The sequence below is a fragment of the Antechinus flavipes genome, chromosome 2, assembly GCF_016432865.1.
Source record: "Antechinus flavipes isolate AdamAnt ecotype Samford, QLD, Australia chromosome 2, AdamAnt_v2, whole genome shotgun sequence".
Classification (NCBI taxonomy): Eukaryota; Metazoa; Chordata; class Mammalia; order Dasyuromorphia; family Dasyuridae; genus Antechinus; species Antechinus flavipes.
In genome coordinates this window covers 539,058,601-539,077,656 of record NC_067399.1, presented here as the reverse complement: position 1 = coordinate 539,077,656, position 19,056 = coordinate 539,058,601, and the positions used below count along the sequence as shown (strand labels likewise).

The following is a 19,056-nucleotide window of genomic DNA, read 5'->3' as shown; positions in this document are numbered from 1 at the left end:
TGAAAGAATTGAGGCAAAAAAGGTTAAGTGATTTGCCCAGGGCAAGCCCATACAACCAAGTAAATGTCTTAGGATATTTTTGAACTTAGGTCTTCCTGATTGTAGGCTCAATGCCCTATCCACTGAGCCACCCTCCTTCCTCTTCCACTATACTAAGGAGTGGTTTTTCTCTTTGCAGGAAGGATTGTACTGATTGATAGTAATAAAAGCATGGCATAGCTCTATCACATGTCAAATAATAATATATATGTGTAGAGAAGGGTAGGACCTCCCACTCTCCCTGCCATCAATCTTGGGAAAGAAGCAAAAATGCCCATCCCATCTCCTTGGATGTTTCCATTTTAAGTCTCTTTCTTCATTTCAGAATGTGTTACTTCCTTATTAAATAAATTCCAGTGTTGCCTTCAAGATCAAATATAAGATCCTTTGTTTGGCTTTCAAAGCCCTTTATAACATTGCCCTTTTCTCCCTTCTTACTCTATCTATGTACTCTGAGATTCCATGACCCTGGTCTCCTGGCTGTTTGTATATGATATACTAGCTACTGACTCATAGCACGCCTCCTAGCTGTTCCCCATGTCTAGAATTCTCTCCCTCCTAACTCTGGCCCTCAGTTTCCCCTAGCTTCCTTTGACTCAGCTAAAATCCCATCTTCTTCAAGAAGCCTTTTTGGATCTTTTAGAGTGTTAGTGCTTCCTTTTGAGATTGTCTCCAAGTTATTCTGTATATATCTTGCATTTTCATACTTAGTTGTATGTTATCACCTTCTTACACCCATACACTCATACTTACTCAATTGTAGGCTTCTTGAAAATAGAATCTGTTTTTGCTTCTCTTTGTATACTCCAAGTTTAGCACAGTGCCTGGCACAGAGTAGAGTTTATGAATGCTTATTGTTGACCTGAATTCCAGCAGACGTTTTCTGCTTAAACTCTTTTTGCTTCAGTTCCTCATCTGTAAAATGAAGACATACTGGAGAAGGAAATTTCAAAACAATCCTGTATCATTGCCAACAGAATCCCATGGACATGGTCAAGGGATCAGGAAGAGTGTGACATGATTGAACAACAAGTCATTTTCTCCATGTTGGCAGGATCTTTATCTCTAAATTCCTTAGACTAAATTTTCTTCTAAGGCATTAGGAAATGCTAGTTGTCGGTGGCTAGGTAGGACCCAATTTTGCATGTTAATAAGGAACTCTCCAAAGACTGGAAGTCTTGAGGAGTCAGAAACATAAATGGATAAATGGCAAGTGATGGGTTTGAATTGGGAGTCAGAAAACTCCCCCTCCTCTTACATGACACACCACACCGATGGACCCTACTAAATGGGAAGCCATTGGTGGCCTGTTGCCTGTTATGGGAGGAAATCTTTAAGAGAAGTACTTTTGTTTCCAACTCGAGTTCATATTGTAGAAACAGGGCAAGGGCATGAGAAAGTTGAAAAATTATTCTCTTAAAGGTCATATAATTTAACCCCCTCAAATTTTACAGGTAAGGAAACTCAGGCCCCAAAGGGTTAAAATACTTGCCTAAGATAACATAGTAATAAATATGAGAAGTAGGATTCAAACCACTGCTTATGCTACCCAACCATATTTCCTGTGCTGCTTTCCTAGGTACAGCAAAAAGTGCTTTCACTCTCTCTCTCTGAAATCAGAGAACTAAGATTCAGATCCCACTTCTGATATTTACTCCCTGAGGGATCTTGGACAAATCACTTAGTATCTCTGGCCTCAGTATCCTCATTTGCAAAATGAGGGAGATGGATTAGCTAGGCTCTGAGTTATAGTTGTTAGATCCTGCTTTAAAGAGCTAGTGATCTTATTTCTTGGTTTGCGTGTTCCACTCTCATCTCAGGAGTGTGACTCCCTCTCATATTTCTTAGCCCAAAAAAAAAAAAGACAAAACAAAGTTTGATTCATCCCCACAGACTGTTTCCATGAGTGGCAAGCACTGTGTGCTTCTTATAATCGACATTGTGTACATGTGCCAGTCTATATATGTATGTTATTTTAAAGGTGGGAAGCTCCCACACCTTCCCCTCTATCTGTCTGACCACACAGAATAGCAGCTCCCAGGCCTTTGTTCATATCTATAGGATCAGTCAAATTACTCAGACCCAAGCAGTGTGATCTAAATGAGGAGCTGGAGAGGAGGGCCTTATTCCCACTCACTTTCCTGAATTCACTTTTTTTTTCTCCTTTGGTGGGAGTGGGGGTGAAGCTTGCTAGTTGTATTTTTTTAATTAAAGTTAACTACCATGACCTCCAGTAAACGTCCCTAGTATCAGAGATAGACTTTTAGGTTGGAGGAATCACGGAATTGCCGAACCTAGGTTGTTATTTTTGAACTAAAGCTGTTCTTTCTCAGCCTATGAAGGAACACTAGGAAAGGGAAAACCTATTTGCATGCATAGTAGCAGACACAAACACTGATACATACAAACACAGCCAGATGTCTACAAGATGACATGTAGAACATGTGTGAAGGGTAAACCTACATAAACACATATGTCTACATACAGGAACACATACAAACACAGATAAAACACCTACAGCTAATTAAACAACCCAGAATCACACACTCACAAAACACCCCCCCACTTGCCCTATCCTGCCTTCTCATCCCCTACCCCTCTAAAACCTACAATTACTGATCATCTGAGAGAGACCTAAAAATATTCCTCCAAACACTGCCCTTTTGCTCAGACTTGGCACTGGCTAGCCTTGCCTGCCCACGCTGTTCATCCTGTCATTACAGGCAACCTGTATACTGTAGTTCTGTCCTAACCATACCAGCTCCCTGCATAGGCAGCTTCCTGATTACAAATTCAGTCTCCTTGACCCCAAACCTTCCTGGGGTCATGGCTAGATATATCTCCTCACTAAAGTCATTCTTCCTTCCTTCCTTTTTCCTTTCTTTCTTTTTTCTTTTTTCATTTTCTTTCTTCACTTCTTTTTCTTCCTCCCTCTTCCTCCTTCCCTTCCTCTTTTCCTTCCTCCTTTCCTTCTTCCTTCCTTCCTTCTTCCCTCCCTTCTTCCCTCCCTCCTTCTTCCTTCCTTCCTTCCTTCCTTCCTTCCTTCCTTCCTTCCTTCCTTCCTTCCTTCCTTTCTTCCTTCCTTCCTTTCTTCTTTCTTTCTTCTTTCTTTCTTTTTTTTTTTTTTCTTTTTTCTTTCTTTCTTTTTTCTTTCTTTCTTTCTTTCTTTCTTTCTTTCTTTCTTTCTTTCTTTCTTTCTTTCTTTCTTTCTCTCTCTCTCTCTCTCTCTCTTTCTTTCTTTCTTTCTTTTTCTCTTTTTCTCTAGCCTACTTTTAAAATGTGAGGCCACTTTCTCCTTCTGCTTCTCCCTACCTCCTACTTCCCTAATCTGAGAAAGTTTTCTGGAGGAGGTAGCATGTAGATTGTCTAAATGCATTGTGGGTACTAAGCCTATACTCCAAAGGGAGATATTGTTGTTTGTCATTCATTCTCGAAGAGGACCATGACATCAGGAAGGTGATACCATGACATTCAAGTGAGTTAGATTTAAATGAAGCAGACTGTGCAAAGTCACCAGCCTCACTTTCTGCTCCAGAATCATCTGAATCCAGAGTAAGATATAGATCAGGACAACTAGAGATGGTCCTGGATATTGTGGGAGACCTTGGACTTTTTAAGCTAAAATTTTTAACAGATCTCAAGTTTGACTGAGACAACATTCTTTCAGTAATTAAAACTAGATAAGAATTAAGACAAAAATTTTTTTTACCTCATTAAAAAGAAAAAAAGAAAAAGGGAAAGGAACCATTTGTACAATTATATTGACAGTGATATAAATAGCATTCAGTATAAAGAGATATTTCTTTTTGAAGTAGTGATGCCTATCTATTGGAGAACTGCTAAATAAATGGTGGAATATGAATATAATGCAGCAATATTTTGTATTAAGAAATAATGAAAAGGTTAGTTTCACACAAATCTTGAAAGACTTGTATAAGTTGATACAGAAGTGAGCAAAACCAAGAAAACAACTTATACAGTTATCACATTATAAACGAAAAAAAAAACAACCTGGAAAGTCTTGAAGAATTAGATCTATGACCAACCTACTGATAGAAATAGACTCAAGACATATATTTTCATTCATTACCAATATGCTTAATTTGTTTTGATTGATTCTGCATATTCTTTTTACAAATGCTTTCTTTTCTTTTGTGATATGGAAGGGGTTGTAGAGAAGAGGATATAAATTAATACAAAAAATATAACATTTATATAGCAGTTACTATATGCCAGGTACTATGGGAAATGCTTTACAATTATTATCTCATTTGATTCTCACAACCACCATCGGAGGTAGTGCTTTTATAATCATAATATAATATAATATATAATTAAATTAATACATATAATTAAAAATGAAGAAACAGAGGCAAACAGAGGTAAAGTGACTATGGGTCAAACAGCTAGTAAATGCCTAAGGCCTGAGACCTGATTTCAACTCAGTTCTTCACTCTAAGCCTGGAGATCTAACTACTTTACTACCTACCTACCTATGGTAGCAAAAAAAGGAAAAGAAAGAAAAGAATGTCATTGAAACATCTTTTTAAAAAAATAACCCTCAGAAGGGAACCAAAGGAAAGCCAAAAAAGAAGACAAGATCATTTGTGAAGTTCCATATTGAATTTACTACATTATAATTATTTTTAAAAACGCAAAATATTGGTGGCAGTTCCATAGGCAAATGGCGAGAGGAGAATATTCTAACATAAGGAAAAGTAGGAACCAAAGTGGGAGCATAAAGGTGATGATTAAAGTGTTTGAGAGGAAGAAAATCCCTCAAATTTGGCTGGATAATAGAGGGAAATAATCTTAGATAAGGTTGAAAAGACAACGAGGTCAGCTTATGGAAAATCTTAAATGGGCCAGAGAAAGAAATTTGAGCTTCATCAGGAGGTAGTAAGGAGCAATGGAAGTTTTGGGGGCAGAGAACTGACATGATTGCATCTGTGAGTAAAATATCTTATTCTAGCAGTGGTATGATGAATGTACTGGGGAAGAGTTGGTAGGGAGTAGGGAGCAGAAGCAGGAAGACTTTATGGTAGTGTGTAAAAGAGAGTCCTAAAGTTGTGGATGAGTGAGTGAATGATGGTGCCACAGATAGTAACAGTGAAATCAGAAGAAGGAGCAGAATGTGGAGAGGAGATGATAAACTCACTTTAGGATAATTAAGGTTGGGGTGCTGACGGAATATCTAGCTAGAAATGTACTGTAGTAGGTAGGAGACCTACTGATACAAAATTCAGAAAAGAGGTCAAGAATGAAAATAGAGATTTAGGAGTCATTTATAAGAAATAGTAGTTAATAGAAGGAGGGAAGGAGAGGGGGGAGAGAGAGAGAGAGAGAGAGAGAGAGAGAGAGAGAGAGAGAGAGAGAGAGAGAGAGAGAAAGAGAGAGAGAGAGAGAGAGAGAGAGCACTCTTGATGGGGAAAGACATAGACATTTAAGGAGTCAGGATGTGGTTGACTGAGGAAACAGAAGGAACAGTTCAAGAAAAAGGAGAGTAGTCTTTGAAGCCAAAGGAAGAAAGAGCATTCAGTTTCAAAGGGATCAAGGAAAAGGCATAACAAGGTCACATAGGTAACATATGTCAGACATACAATTGGAACAGAGGCCCTACAATTTCAAAGGTAGTTTTCCTTCCATTGTACCAGGAAAATTGAAAAGAGATGTGATAAGGAGATAAATGATGACTTTTGAGAAAGAAATGTTTAGTGGAATAGTGAGGTAGAAAGGTTGAGGGAGATTTGGATGCAAATTAATTCAAAAAAGTATAACCAACACTAGATAACCTTCATCTCATTACTCTCACTGAGGGAATTCACTCTGATCTGCAATCTTTTGTCACTAACTCCCAGTAGCATAGGCTAGTAGTCAGTGACTTTGTTTTAGGCTTGGCTTTGTCACCAACTAACAACTTTACATATTTAAAAGATTATAGAACTGGAAGGGACCTTAGAGATCATTTTATCTACCTCTTTTACCCCACAGATGAGGAAATTGTAGGTCCAGAAGAGTAAGGCATGCATATAGAATAAGAAAGACATACTCAGACACATCTGTCTTTTAAAAAATTGGTATTTTATATTTAATTTTTACAGTTTGCAAACAAATGGTACAGAGCCTAGTTTTAAATTTGTATTTTTTAAAAAACATAGTTTAATTTAAAATTGTTGTTTTAGTTTCTTTAAGTTGTATAATGCCTTTTTTAAAATAGCTTTTTATTTTCAAAATGTATAAGATAGTTTTCAACATTCACCCTCGCAAAATCTTGTATTCGAAATTTTTTCTCCGTCCTTTCCCTTCACCCCCTCCCTTAGACAGCAAGTAATACAATATAGCTTGAACATGTGCAACTCTTCTACACGTATTTTCACAGTTATCCTGCTGCACAAGAAAAATCAGATCAAAAAGGAAAAAAATGAGAAAGAAAAAAAGCAAGCAAATAACAAAAAAAGGTGAAAAAACTATATTGTGAGCCACATTCAGTCCCTATAGTCCTTTCTCTGGGTGCAGATGGCTCTCTCCATCACAAGTCTATTGAAATTGGCCTGAATCACCTCATTGTTAAGAAGAGCCACATCCATCAGAATTGATCATTGCATAATCTTGTTGCTGTGTGCAATGTTCTCTTGATTCTACTCACTCCATTCAGCATCAGTTCATTCAAGTTTCTCCAGGCCTTTCTGAAATCATTTTGCTGATTGTTTCTTCTTGAACAATAATATTCCAAAACATTCATATACCATAACTTATTCAGCCATTCTCCAATTGATGGATTATCCATTCAGTTTCTAGTTCTTTGCCACTATAAAAAGGGCTGCTATAATATTTTTGCACATGTGGATCCTTTTCTTTTTTTTATGATCTCTTTGGAATGCAGGCCCAGGAGAGACACTGTTGGATCAAAAGGTATGCATAGTTTGGTCATAGTTCCAAACTGCTCTCCAAAATGTTGGATCACAACTTCACCAACAATGTATCAGTGTCTGGTTTTCACAATTCCCTCCAATATTTATCATTATCTTTTCCTGCCATTTTAGCTAATCTGAGAGGTGTGTAATAAAACCTCAGAGTTGTCTTAATTTGCATTTCTCTGATCAATAGTGATTTAGAGCATGTTTTCATATGACTAGAAATTGTTTTAATTTCTTCATCTGAAAATTGGAGAATGTCTTTTATTCTTATAAAATTTGAGTCGCTTCTCTAGATATTTTAGAAATGAGGCCCTTTTCAGAATTTTTGGATGTAAATTCCCCCCCCTCCTCCCCAGTTTTCTGCTTCCCTTCTAATCTTCTCTGCATTGGTTTTGTTTGTACAAAAACTTTTTAACTTAATATAATCAAAATTATCTATTTTGCATTTCATAACGCACTCTAATTCTTCTTTGGCCATAAATTCTTTCCTTCTCCACAGATCTGAGAGATAGATTATCCTTTGTTCTTCTGATTTGCTTATAGTATCACTCTTTACACCTAAATCATGAATCCATTGTAACCTTATCTTGATATAGGTTATTAGGTATTAGTTAATGAATAATTTCTGCCTGTATGATGAATCTTTAAAAGTTTGAGTCCAATAACATTAAATAAAATTACCTTTAAAAACCTTAGTTGTATGTCCTAGTAAAATGGGCTATTTATACATAGCTAGTTTGAAGAGAATCTACTGAGTCTCAATCCAATGATCTTTACTGTACATTTCCTCCTTATCTGTAAAATGAGGGTTTCATTTTAAATGCTCTCTAACATGGCTGTTTCTTCTTCTTTCTCATGGATATACATCTTCTTACATCCATGTTATCCATAGTGCTGAAACACTAATAATAACTAATAGCTAAAATTTGTATAATGCTTATTATATGCCAGCTTATTATATATTGTGCTAAGTACTTTACAATCATCTCATTTGATCTTCAGAGTCAACACTGCAAGGTATGTATTATCATTATCTACATTTTACAGATGAGGAAACTGAGGCAAACAGACATAAACTGATTTGCCCAGAGTCATACAGCTAGTGTCTGAGAACTTCTTTGAACTCAGGTCTTCTGACCCTAAGCACAGGACTCTATCTAATGCATTATCTAACTAGCTCTAGAGATCAGGGACTGAATTTAATTTGATTTCTAAAAGGTCTAAACTCTCCCCAAGCACAGAGCTAATACAAGTCTGAGAAAAAGTTTAATGGATGATATTAATTCTGATACCTGCCTGCCTGGCCATCTGTTCTCAATCATCATGGGACAAATACCACCTGCTGGTCTCATAGTTAGAATTTCTTGATTTCTTCTCAAAAGCCAAACAAATCTATTCTGTTTCTTCAAATATGATTGTACATTTCCACCTGTCTTTGTTCATGCCTTATTCTAGACTGGAATGCCCTTTCCTTTTACTACTGGATTTTTATTTATTCTTTAAAATTGAATCTCATCTGCCTCTCACAAAAATGTCTCAGGTAAAAGGGATCTTTTATTCCTTCCTCTGAACTTCAACAACTCATATTTATCTGTAACACTCATCTGTCCTGTATCACAAAGCACAGTGACTTTCACAAGTGGGTTTAATAAATGCTTTTTTTCATTCATCTGTTATCTCTACATGTATATCCTTTGTCTCCCTAACTAGGTTTCCTGGTTCTACAAGAAAGACCCCATATCTGGGATTTTTCTGGGATACTTCCTGGAATGTGAGCACAGTACTCACTCTTGCATCAATGAATGCTCCTCTTCCCCTCTCTCCAAATCTTTGGAGATTTATTTGAATTTATTGAATTTAATTTATTGAATTATTTTTTTCTATAAAAATGACAAATTAAAATGTGACAACTGAGGGATTTGACTATTATAGTGTTTCTGTCTACCACATGGATATCATATTTTGATGATTACTCCCAAAATGCTTTTTTTTTTTTTGCCACTTGTTTGAATGCTAAATTCCTATGCTGTAATATTGACACCAGATTGAAGTGAGCTATGAATATGAAACAATACTAATAGCTTCACTATATTCACTATTTTTGCCAGTGCTTTCACCAGGCACTCAATTTTATTCTCATAAAACTTTGAGACAGGGATTATTATCCCCATTTTGTAAACTGGGAAAACCAAGGTTTAGAGAGCAAATTTTCAGAAATTCAAGATTTTTTAGAGCTGGGACACAGAAGATTGTCTAATCCAATTCCCTCATTTCATAAATGAAAAAACAGTTTATTCAAGGGCATGGGTGCAAGTTAATCTGTGGTATGTGTGTGTGTGTGTGTGTGTGTGTGTAGGGGGAAAGGGAATGGACTAAGAATAGAATCTAGTTTAGGACTTTCCCCCCACTAAACCACAGCTGGAACACTGTTGACTAGGAAAGGGCTGAGAGAGAGAAATAACTCAAAGTAACAGTAGCCTAACTAACAAGCACGTGTTAAGTCATCCACGGTGAGACCTCAGGAACCCCTAAAGCTTGTTAGCTGTCTATGTGGATTCTGCTTTCCTCCAGGCTTTGCGGCTCTGCACCCTCTTCAGGTTTCCTAGATAATTTTTTTTCTCACCCCAGGGGTTTCCTGCTATTAAAAACATACAAACAAAGGCACTTGGTGTTTGTGGCGTGAGAGGTTGTGGAAAGGGGGACAAGGTTCGGGGGGAAGCCAGAGAAACTGGGGTGTAATCTCAAGACAGTGTTTTAAATTTTGAGCCTTGAATCTTGTGTTCCAGAACTCTTTCCCCCACATCAATTTCCTGTTCCCTTTAATGTTCCTGTTTTTTCAGTTCTCTGTCCATTTCTCATTCAATATAACTCTGAAAAGCTAAACTCAGACTTTTCTCTCTTCAAATATGGGTACCCACCACTTGGGACTTAAAACTCAATATCCCCGAATTTGGAGCCAAAGGGCCTGGATTCTAAACTCAGCTGCACTTGGTTGATGGTAGGCATGTCGTTTTGTCTTTCGGGATCCTCAGTTTCCTAATTGGCAAAACTACGGAGCTTGGATGATCTCCAGGACCCTTTGAAGATTCCGTCTACTCAGTTTAAACAAGTAAAAAGTTTAAGCATGTCCTCTGTCTTCATACTGCTCCATCCTAATCCCCATTTCTGAGACTCTCCGGAGATTTAAAATCAGGTCTGAAAAGCAGATCGAGGTGCTATCTCTGCTTCCCCGCCTCCCCCCCCCCCCAATAAAACAGTTCGAAGTACTAGTATATATGCATTTTGCAGAAAATAAAAAAGAAATGACTTGAACATGACCAGACTGCTTTAACTGGAGTAAGGAGGGTATTGTACATATATCTGCTTTGGGGGACAGGAAGACAAGGCAGTAAGTGTGTGCGTGGAAATGTGCACCCCCAGCTCCCAAGTTTAGAATAACATCTGAGTTTCTTGAACTTCAAGGACTCAACTTTAAAGAAAAAGTTTTCTCAAGTTGGTTCTCCTTGGGAAAAAATGGGGCGACTGCATTGCCCCCGCTTCTTTTTAATTTTTCTTGTCCCAGCCTTTCGCACGAATTTCTGGGGGACTCTTCCACGGTATCATCAGGTGGCCTGAAAGAGGGACATCTCGGGAAAAAGGAGCGGAGATGGTGCTTTGCAAGCTATAGCTTTCTCCCGGGAGAGCCGCCCCGCAGCACCAACGCCCACGTGGGGCTGTGTTTGGCGTGGGACTGAGGGCTGGTCTCTTTCCTCTGGGAGCCGGGGGTGGAGAGGGCGCCACCGCCGAGGCCAGAGTAGAGTGCAAGGGGTGGGGGGGGACACGGAGGAAGGACGACTGGGCGGTGCGTTTGGGGGCGGCGGGGAGGGAGCCCCGGCGGGCGAGGGGGCGGTGACAGCCGCTTGGAAAGGAGGCTGCACGCCGATTTGCATGAGAGACAGACTGGGATCGGGGCGGGAGCCTGAGCGCACACACCGAGGCCTGGAGGGAAGAAGGGGAAAGGGAGGGGAGGGGGGAAAGAAATCTGGGAGCCGAGAGGAGGGGAGGCCACGAAGGCGGAGGGATCTGCGCATCAAAGCGAGCAAGTAGAACAAACTTTGATTCGTGGGCTGGACTTTTCTTCCCAGAGGCGGCACCCAAACAGCAACACCGTGCGGAAACACAAACTTTTTTCTTCTTTCGCTGCTGCTGCTGCTGTTGTTATTGCTGTTGCTGCTGCTGCTTTCGTGGCCCTTCCACTACCCCACAGTCTGGATTCCCTTATCCCTTCCTCCCTCCTTCCCTCTTTCCCTTGAGTGCACAGGGAGGAGGAGGAGTGTGGCAGAGCTCAGGCCACCCGCGGGCCCCGAGGTTTGCAGCGCCGAGGTCGGGAAGGAAAGTTCGCCGGGAGTCGAGCTAGGAGTTGGAGAGAAGTTTGGCTGGCCGCGGCCGGACGCTCCCGGGATCCCAGTCTTTTCGGTGTGCCTGCCTGCCTCCCCCTTCGGGGGGAGCCTCTCCTGCCCACCTCCACCATGTCTTCCATCCTGCCCTTCACTCCCCCGATCGTGAAGCGCCTCCTGGGCTGGAAGAAAGGCGAGCAGAACGGGCAAGAAGAGAAGTGGTGCGAGAAGGCGGTCAAAAGCCTGGTCAAAAAGCTAAAGAAGACCGGGCAGCTGGATGAGCTGGAGAAGGCTATTACTACGCAGAACATCAACACCAAATGCATCACCATCCCCAGGTGAGGTCGGAGGTACCGGCGCCAGAGCCAGAGCAGGGCACGGGCACCGGCATTGGCACGGGCGGCGGCTCTTTCTCACTCCCGGGCCTGGCCCCGTTGTGTGTGTGTGTGTTTGAAACGGGGAAAGTGGGCGCGATCTAGGACTCGGTCTTGAGTGAGTGAGAGTGTGTGTGTGTGTGTGTGTGTGTGTGTGTGTGTGTGTGTGTGTGTGTGTGTGTGTGTGTGTTGGGGGTGGGGGTGGGGCGGGGGCAAGGTACCTAAACAAAACCACCTCTGCAAAGATGGAAACTAGAGTTTCCACGCGGCCCAAACCAGCCCGGGAGAAAAGAATTGGGGGACTAGTGGTGATCGAGAGGGGTGGGGGTCCTGACTGGCTGGTGGAGCGCGGGGCATTCTTTCCCGGACTGTAGGGGGGTGGAGGTGGGCGAGTACGGGTTGGAAGTTTGTTTGGGGCTCCGGCTTTGTTTAGCCCGGCTAGATGGAGCGCCCCTCCTCCCCAGCAGCGCTGCGCGATCTCGGCCTTAGCTCCCAGCACTAGTATAGGTGGTTCTGTCTGTCTTTCTGTTTCTTCCTCCCCTCTTTTTTTCTTTCCCTTCCGTCTTTTCTTCCCCCTGCCCGCCCCCCCTCCAAGGAATGCAGTCCGCACAGCTAAGGGAGGGCCTGCCAGGGCTAGGGTTGTGGGTGAGAAGCCTGGACCCGCGTGATTGACAGATTCCTTCTCTCTCGCTCTCTCTTTGCGTTTGGGATTAGGGTTTTTTTTTTTTTTCCAGGAGTATTTTTAGATTCAGTTCTGCCAGTTTTTTCCTTCCCCACTCCCCACACTCTCTCCACTCCTGCACACGTACAGCTGAGATAAATGCACTGACTTTGTAGAAGAAGAGAGCAGTTAGTATTAGACTTGTTTCTTTTTCTTTCCAAAGTCTCAGGACCAACTGTGAAGAGCGCCCCCCGCACTCCCGGGGTGGGGTGGGGACGTCAGTAGCCAGTCCTCAGGTGGGGGGTGATTTCTATGCTTCTCTTTTTAGCAGGGTTCAGGTTGGTGCAAAACTCTAGTACTTTGTAGAAGTGGAGTAGTTCTGATGATAAAGATGTCTGCAAAGTAGGCCTCAGCTAATCTCATGCATTCCTATAGTGCCTTTATTTCTAAAGCACCTTCCCATCTGTTTATCCTCTTTTATGCTCACAGCATCCCCATGACTGGAAGATGGGGAGGGGTTTCACAGATGGCTTATAGAAAGGGTCAATGACTTGTCTTGACTCCTTAGAGGTTTGGCTGAACTCAGTGGTTTTTGGTTAATTGGAGAGGGAGGAGAGGTGGGGGTAGAGGAATAATTCAAAGATAGGGGAGCCATTGATGCACTCTTTTCCCCTTTCATTCCCCCCTTTTAGGATCAATTGTGTTCTGAAGGAACTCTGGGGATTTGCTCTTGATTGGGTCTATCCTGGGCTCTGATTTAACCCAGGTTACCTGGGCTTCCTTGGGCTTGGCCAGCAGAGGACTCCAGTGTCCACATCAGCTCAGGTCCACTCAGTCCCAGGGATATATCCTTCTCACACCACCTGCCTTGGAGCAGCTGTGAAGGGGACTGACAAAGCCTTCATATTTATCCCAGGCTGTCTTAACACAGGGTCAGTCTTCACAATGCTGCATCTGTTCATGTGAAGCAGCCCTCATTTGGAAATACCGATGAAGTTCATACTTTGATTTTTTTTTTTTTTTTTTGGCAAATATAGCCAATCAAGGGGAAAAGAGGATATATGCTTATAGAGCTTAGTGTTTTACTGTAGGTCTAGGGGTTAGCGATGATTGAAAAAATAGGTAGGCATGGTTTGATAGTGGGCAAGACATGCAATTCAGTCCCAGATTCTGTTATCTCCAGGACCCCTGGGTAATTACTTCTTCAAGGAAGATAGATAGTACCCACCCACTTATCTGCTCAGGATGTGTTGAAGACAAGGGGATGGCTCACTCTTCTTGGTATCACCCACAGCTTCTGCTATAAGTGTAGACGATGGAGGATTCCTAGAAAGTAACAATTTATTTACCTTGTTGTCATTTAACTTTTGGTTTCTGAAACCACCTTGTGCCACTGATTTTTCTTGACACTGTGAGAAGTTAGTGAAGTTAGTTGTCTTGTTATTATAGTTGAGGAAAATCTCTTATTGTAGTTGACTGTTCTAAACAATATTGATATTGAGACATCAAGTATCTTCCAGGTCTGAGGAATTCTTAATGTGGAGTCTGTGACCTTTTTTTTTTTTTTTTTTTTTTTGATAGTTGTATTTCAGCACAGTTCATTTTCTTTGTAATCCTATGTATTTTATAGCATGCATTTAAAAACATTATCTTGGGAATGTTTCCATAGGCTTCAGACTGACCAATAGTCTATGAGGCACAAAAGGTCCAGAATCTCTGCTCTGGTAAGAGGAAGTTGATGTGGCTGGAAGGGTTTTTGAATTCTAAGAGCTCAGTCATTATCTATCCTCTAATCTCAAGAAGACTCCTGGGAAAATCCTGTCCTGAATTTGTATCTTTGATTGGTATGGAAAGCTCTCCTAAGGAGGCAGAGTTGTATTTTCCCATCTCTCCCCAGGCACTGCTCTTTAGAATTAAGATTGCTATGTGCTCCAGAAATATGGGATTTTCCTGCCAGCATCTTGTGCCTGAACCTCTGGGTTCCTTTGTTTCATAAGACAGCACTGCTGTGTTGGTTATGAGTAGAAAATTAAAAATGGAGATAATTGGCTACAGATTTAATGATAGCAGCATGTCTGCCATAGCCCTGCATTAACCTGAATCTGCTTGCAACTTGTCAAATTGTCTGCCCTCACCACTGAAGTCTGGAGAATTAAATGGAAGGAAATAACACCTAATCCCCTGATTGGGTATGGGGCATTGTTAGGGAATTACAGAATATTGGCATTTGAAATGGTCTAAGGGATCATCCAAAGAAACCTCATTTTATAGACTAGGATCTTGAGACTTAGAAATGCGAGGTAACTTTCTCTAAGTGACATGACTAGTTAGTGGGAGAGTTAAAATTAGAAACTAGTTTTTTTGACCTCTGTTCCAGAGTTACTCACATTTTTGAGAAGTCTTTTTCAGTATATCCTCACAGTTTAAGGATATAGTATGGTCTGAGTGACAGATTGGAAGAAACAATCAGATTGCATACAACTTTAAAATTTTGAAAGTACCTTATATCTTGTGAATATAATAATAATAATTACTAGCATTTATATCACACTTTTAAGATTTGTAGAATGATTTACATATATTATCTCTTTTTATGTTCCCAGCAACCCTGGGAGGTAGATAATATTATTATCTCCATTTTACAGAAGAAAAAACTGAGGCAGATAGAAGTAGAGTGACATGCTCAGAGTTACATATGAGTGTTCAAGACAAGATTTAAATTCAGGTCATCCTGACATCCTGTAGGTCCTGCACTTTTATCTCTTTCAATATTATTATCCCCATTTTATTGATGAAGCAACTGAGACATAAATTATAACAAGCTTGCTCATGATAATATAAATAGTAAATATTGGAGGCTTTGAGCCCTTTTTTTCCTCCTTACTTCAAGAGTAGTGTTCTTTGCATATTTTCCAGTTTCATAATAATAACTAATAATTATAGTAATATTGGTCACTTTAAGGGCTGCTAAGAAGCATGATGGCTAGAGTTTCAGTCTTGGAATTAGGAACACTCATCTTCATAAAAAATGAGAATTTGGGAGAGAAGTCACTAGCTGTATTGTTGCTGTTGCTTGTCCTTTGTTCTTGAAGAGGATCATGACCTCAGGGAGGTGATGCCTTGACATGGAAATTACTTGGATTTAAGTGAAGACTCATCAAATCTGGCCTCAAGACACTTACTAAGCTGAGTAACCCTAGGTGAGTCATTTAACCCCATTTGCCTCAGTTTCCTCATCTATCAAATGAGCTGGAGAAAGAAATATAGCAAATCCTTGCAGTATCCAATCCTTAGATATAACTGAGCAACAGTAGTACTTTATAGCTTTGCAAAGCTAGTTTGCATGTTGTGGGGGAATTCAATTTTAATTATTGAATTCTAGAAATGGGCATTATGGTACTTGATCATTTTTAGTAGTCATATAATTTGAAGAAAAAATTTTTCTGTGTACACTATTCATTTTTTATTTTCTCCTTGAGGTAACATTAACTTAAAGATAAGGTGGATGAAAATAATTTTTTGTGGGGGGATATGGACCTGTGATTTCATTGTTGTAGGACATTCTACTACTTATCAATTATTCAATCAGAAAGAATTTATTAAGGACCTACTATGTGCTAAGTGCTGGGAATACAAATTCTAATATCCAGAAACAGTCCCATTTGTAATGAGCTACTCTCTAAGGGGAGTAGATAACAATTACACATAAAAATATGGATAGCAGTTATATAAAATGAACAATGCATATAGTCACACAGTTATTTTAAAAATGAGAGTTTGGGAGAGAGGTTGCTAGCTATATTGTTGTTGCTTGTCCTTTGTTCTTGAAGAGGATCACAACATCAGGGAGGTAATGCCATGACTTGGATTTAAATGAGGGAGGACTGAGCAAGGTCACCTGCCTCACTTTCCCTTCCAGAGCCATTTGGGTCCAGTGGCAAGATATAGATCAGGATGACTGGAAATGGCCCTGAGTGCAGTGAGAGTCTTTGACCTTTTAAAGCTAGTCTTTAATGGATGTCATTTTGACTGCGGTAGAGGAGGTAAGAAAAGGTTCCTGCAGAAAACAGTGCCTGGGATGCATCTTAAGGAAAAGATGAGTTGTGTGAGGTGGAGGAAGGTTTACATTCCAGGCATCCTGGACAGTTGTGCAAAGGAGATGAGAGATGGAATAGCCTTTGTGAGAAAATGCCTTTTTCAAAGCGGATTAGCAACTGTTCCTCAAAATGCATCTCAGAAAATTGCATGCATAGAAAGGCCATGACTTTGTCCAGGATAATTCACCAGCAGGTGTTGGGGCAGGACAGAACACAGATGTTCCTGAATTTGAGAACCTTATAATCCAGACTATATCCTTCCTCTTGCTCAGAGATGATGGGAACAATGTGAAGTGGAGAGAAGACGGCTGTCCTTTAAGAGAGAGAATCTGGCATCTTTATCAGTAGCATTTCTGGTTTGGAGAAGTGAATTCTATGTAAAAGCTCCAGTTACTGCTCAAGTGTGCAATATCAGATCGTGGTTGTTTGTAATTCCAGAGTATGGACACTTTTTGATGACAATAATATCTCCTTTGGTGGAAGGAATGAGTCCTGCACTGCAAATCAGCACCTCCCTTAACGTGTACTTTCAGTTAAGCCTCCTGTTCCTTCAGCTGTATTTACCAAGGAGCCTGGTGCAATGGACATTCAATCTGGAGTTTGAGGACATTGGTTGTTGATTCCAAAGCTGCTCTACTATTTATTGACCTGTGGAATCTTGGGCAAATAATTTCTTTGGATCTCTTTCTCCTTTATAACATAATCTAAATGATTTCTAGATTCTCTTCTAGCTCTATAGTTCTATTACCAAGACCTTCCAAATCCATAAGTTTACCAGTCCACTCTTCCTTCAGGAAGTTAAAAAAAGAATATAAGTCCCTACTTCCTTTATTCTATTAACCCCCTCCTATGTTTATACTGAAGCATCTAGGTGACACAATGGATAGAATGCCAGGCCTGGAGTCAGGAAGATCTGAGTTCAAACCAGCTTCAGACATTTACCAACTGTATGAACCTGAACAAGTCATTTAATCCTTTTGCCTCAGTTTCCCCATCTGTAAATTGAGCTGGAGGAGGAAATGGTAGACCAGTCCAGAATCTGCCTGTAAAATGATGTCATAAAGTAGGGTACATTTGAACAACCAACAAGTTTATGATTTGACATCTAGGTGGTGCCATGGTTTATGGAGCTTTGCATCAGGGAGTCAGGGAGATCTGGAGTCAGGGAATCAGGGAGACTTGAATTCAAATCCAGTCTCAGATACTTAAATGTGTGGTCCTGGGCAAATCCTTTAAATTTTGTCTGCAGACAGATGATAATAGTACCCACCTCCCAGAGTTGTTGTGAAGATAAACAGAGTTGGCATTTGCAGATTTTTTTCTAAGCCTTCAAGTATTATATTAATGCTATTGATGATGGTGATGAGGTGGATAGGAAGAAGAGGAAGAATAGGAAGAGCAAGAGTGTATTTAAGGAAGGACTGATTTACCAGGCTTTACTTAGTGCCCTCTTCTTTCTAAATTCATCCCTAGAGTATCATCCTCATCATTAAATTTTAGGCTTGAGTCCCACTTCTTGACTGGCAGTGGAGTTTGCTATCTCTGCCTTTCTAAACCACTAAGGGATAAACACCACTGGAAGCCCTGGAGGGAGGAAAGTTGTGGTTTAGTAATGGCAGCCTACATTTTCTGTGGCACATCACAGTTACAGAGTGCTTTCCTTAGATAGGTGACTGTGGGCAAGTCACTTAACAGAGGTTGTCAGTCTCAGGTCCTTGCTACAAACAAAAATAATAGTACTACCAACCTGGTATTACATATATTTATATATATACATACACACACACCATCAACCATAACATATATGAAGTGCTTTGCAGACTTAAAATACTACATAAATTTCTGTTAGCCTCATCATTTAATACTCATACCCATTCCATGAGGTAGGTAGCTCAAATAGTGTTAGTGGGCTAAACTTGAGTGGCAAAGTGAATAGTTTTAAGGCTGCCTTGCTACTATGTTTCAGATCAGAGGTTCTCTCTCTCTCTGCCTCCTTATTTGCTTCCTAGTTCAGTTCCCTTTCTGTAGCACACTGTGTTTTCACCTGATGACTTGAATAGGTTAGAATTAGGAAAGGGAGGGAGTTTAGGTCTACAACCAAATATTAATTCCTCCATTAGATTGTAAGTTTCTTTTGGGCAGAGACTGCCATTTTTTGTTTGTTTGTTTATTTGTTTGTGTATCCCAGGAGCTTAGTACAGCGTTTGGCACAAAGTAGCCTACATGCTATTGTTCCTTTGTGTCCAATTCTCCATGACCCCATTTGGGATTTTCTTGACAAAAATACTGGAGTGGTTTTATTTTTTTTTTTTTCTCCAGCTCATTTTATAGAAAAGAAAACTGGTTAATGGAGTTAAGTGACTTATCCAGGGTCACATGGCTAGTAAGTGTCTGATAATAAATTTGAGCTCAGGAAGATGACTCTTCCTGACTCCAGGCTCTCCACTCTTGCCACTGGTGACTCCAAGACACTTATTGATTGATTGTCACCTTAAGTTTTTCAGGTTTTTGTAGCCAAACCTCATTTGCCCCAGAACTTGGAATCTAGTTAGGCTTCTTGCATAATGCTTATGAGTTTAATGTGTTAACTGT

General features: G+C 40.4%; 1 protein-coding gene across 2 annotated transcripts in view; it reads left to right on the top strand.

Moving 5' to 3' along the window:
* Window positions 1-10,942: 10,942 nt before the first annotated feature.
* Window positions 10,943-19,056, top strand: part of SMAD3 (SMAD family member 3) — a 156,876-nt gene continuing 148,762 nt past the window's right edge. The window contains exon 1 of one of the 2 annotated variants that reach the window (XM_051980803.1): window positions 10,943-11,670. In XM_051980803.1, coding sequence (XP_051836763.1) covers window positions 11,465-11,670 — 206 coding nt within the window. In that variant the 5' untranslated portion in view covers window positions 10,943-11,464. The remainder of the gene's footprint in view (window positions 11,671-19,056) is intronic. The other variant, XM_051980804.1, reaches the window with a different exon arrangement.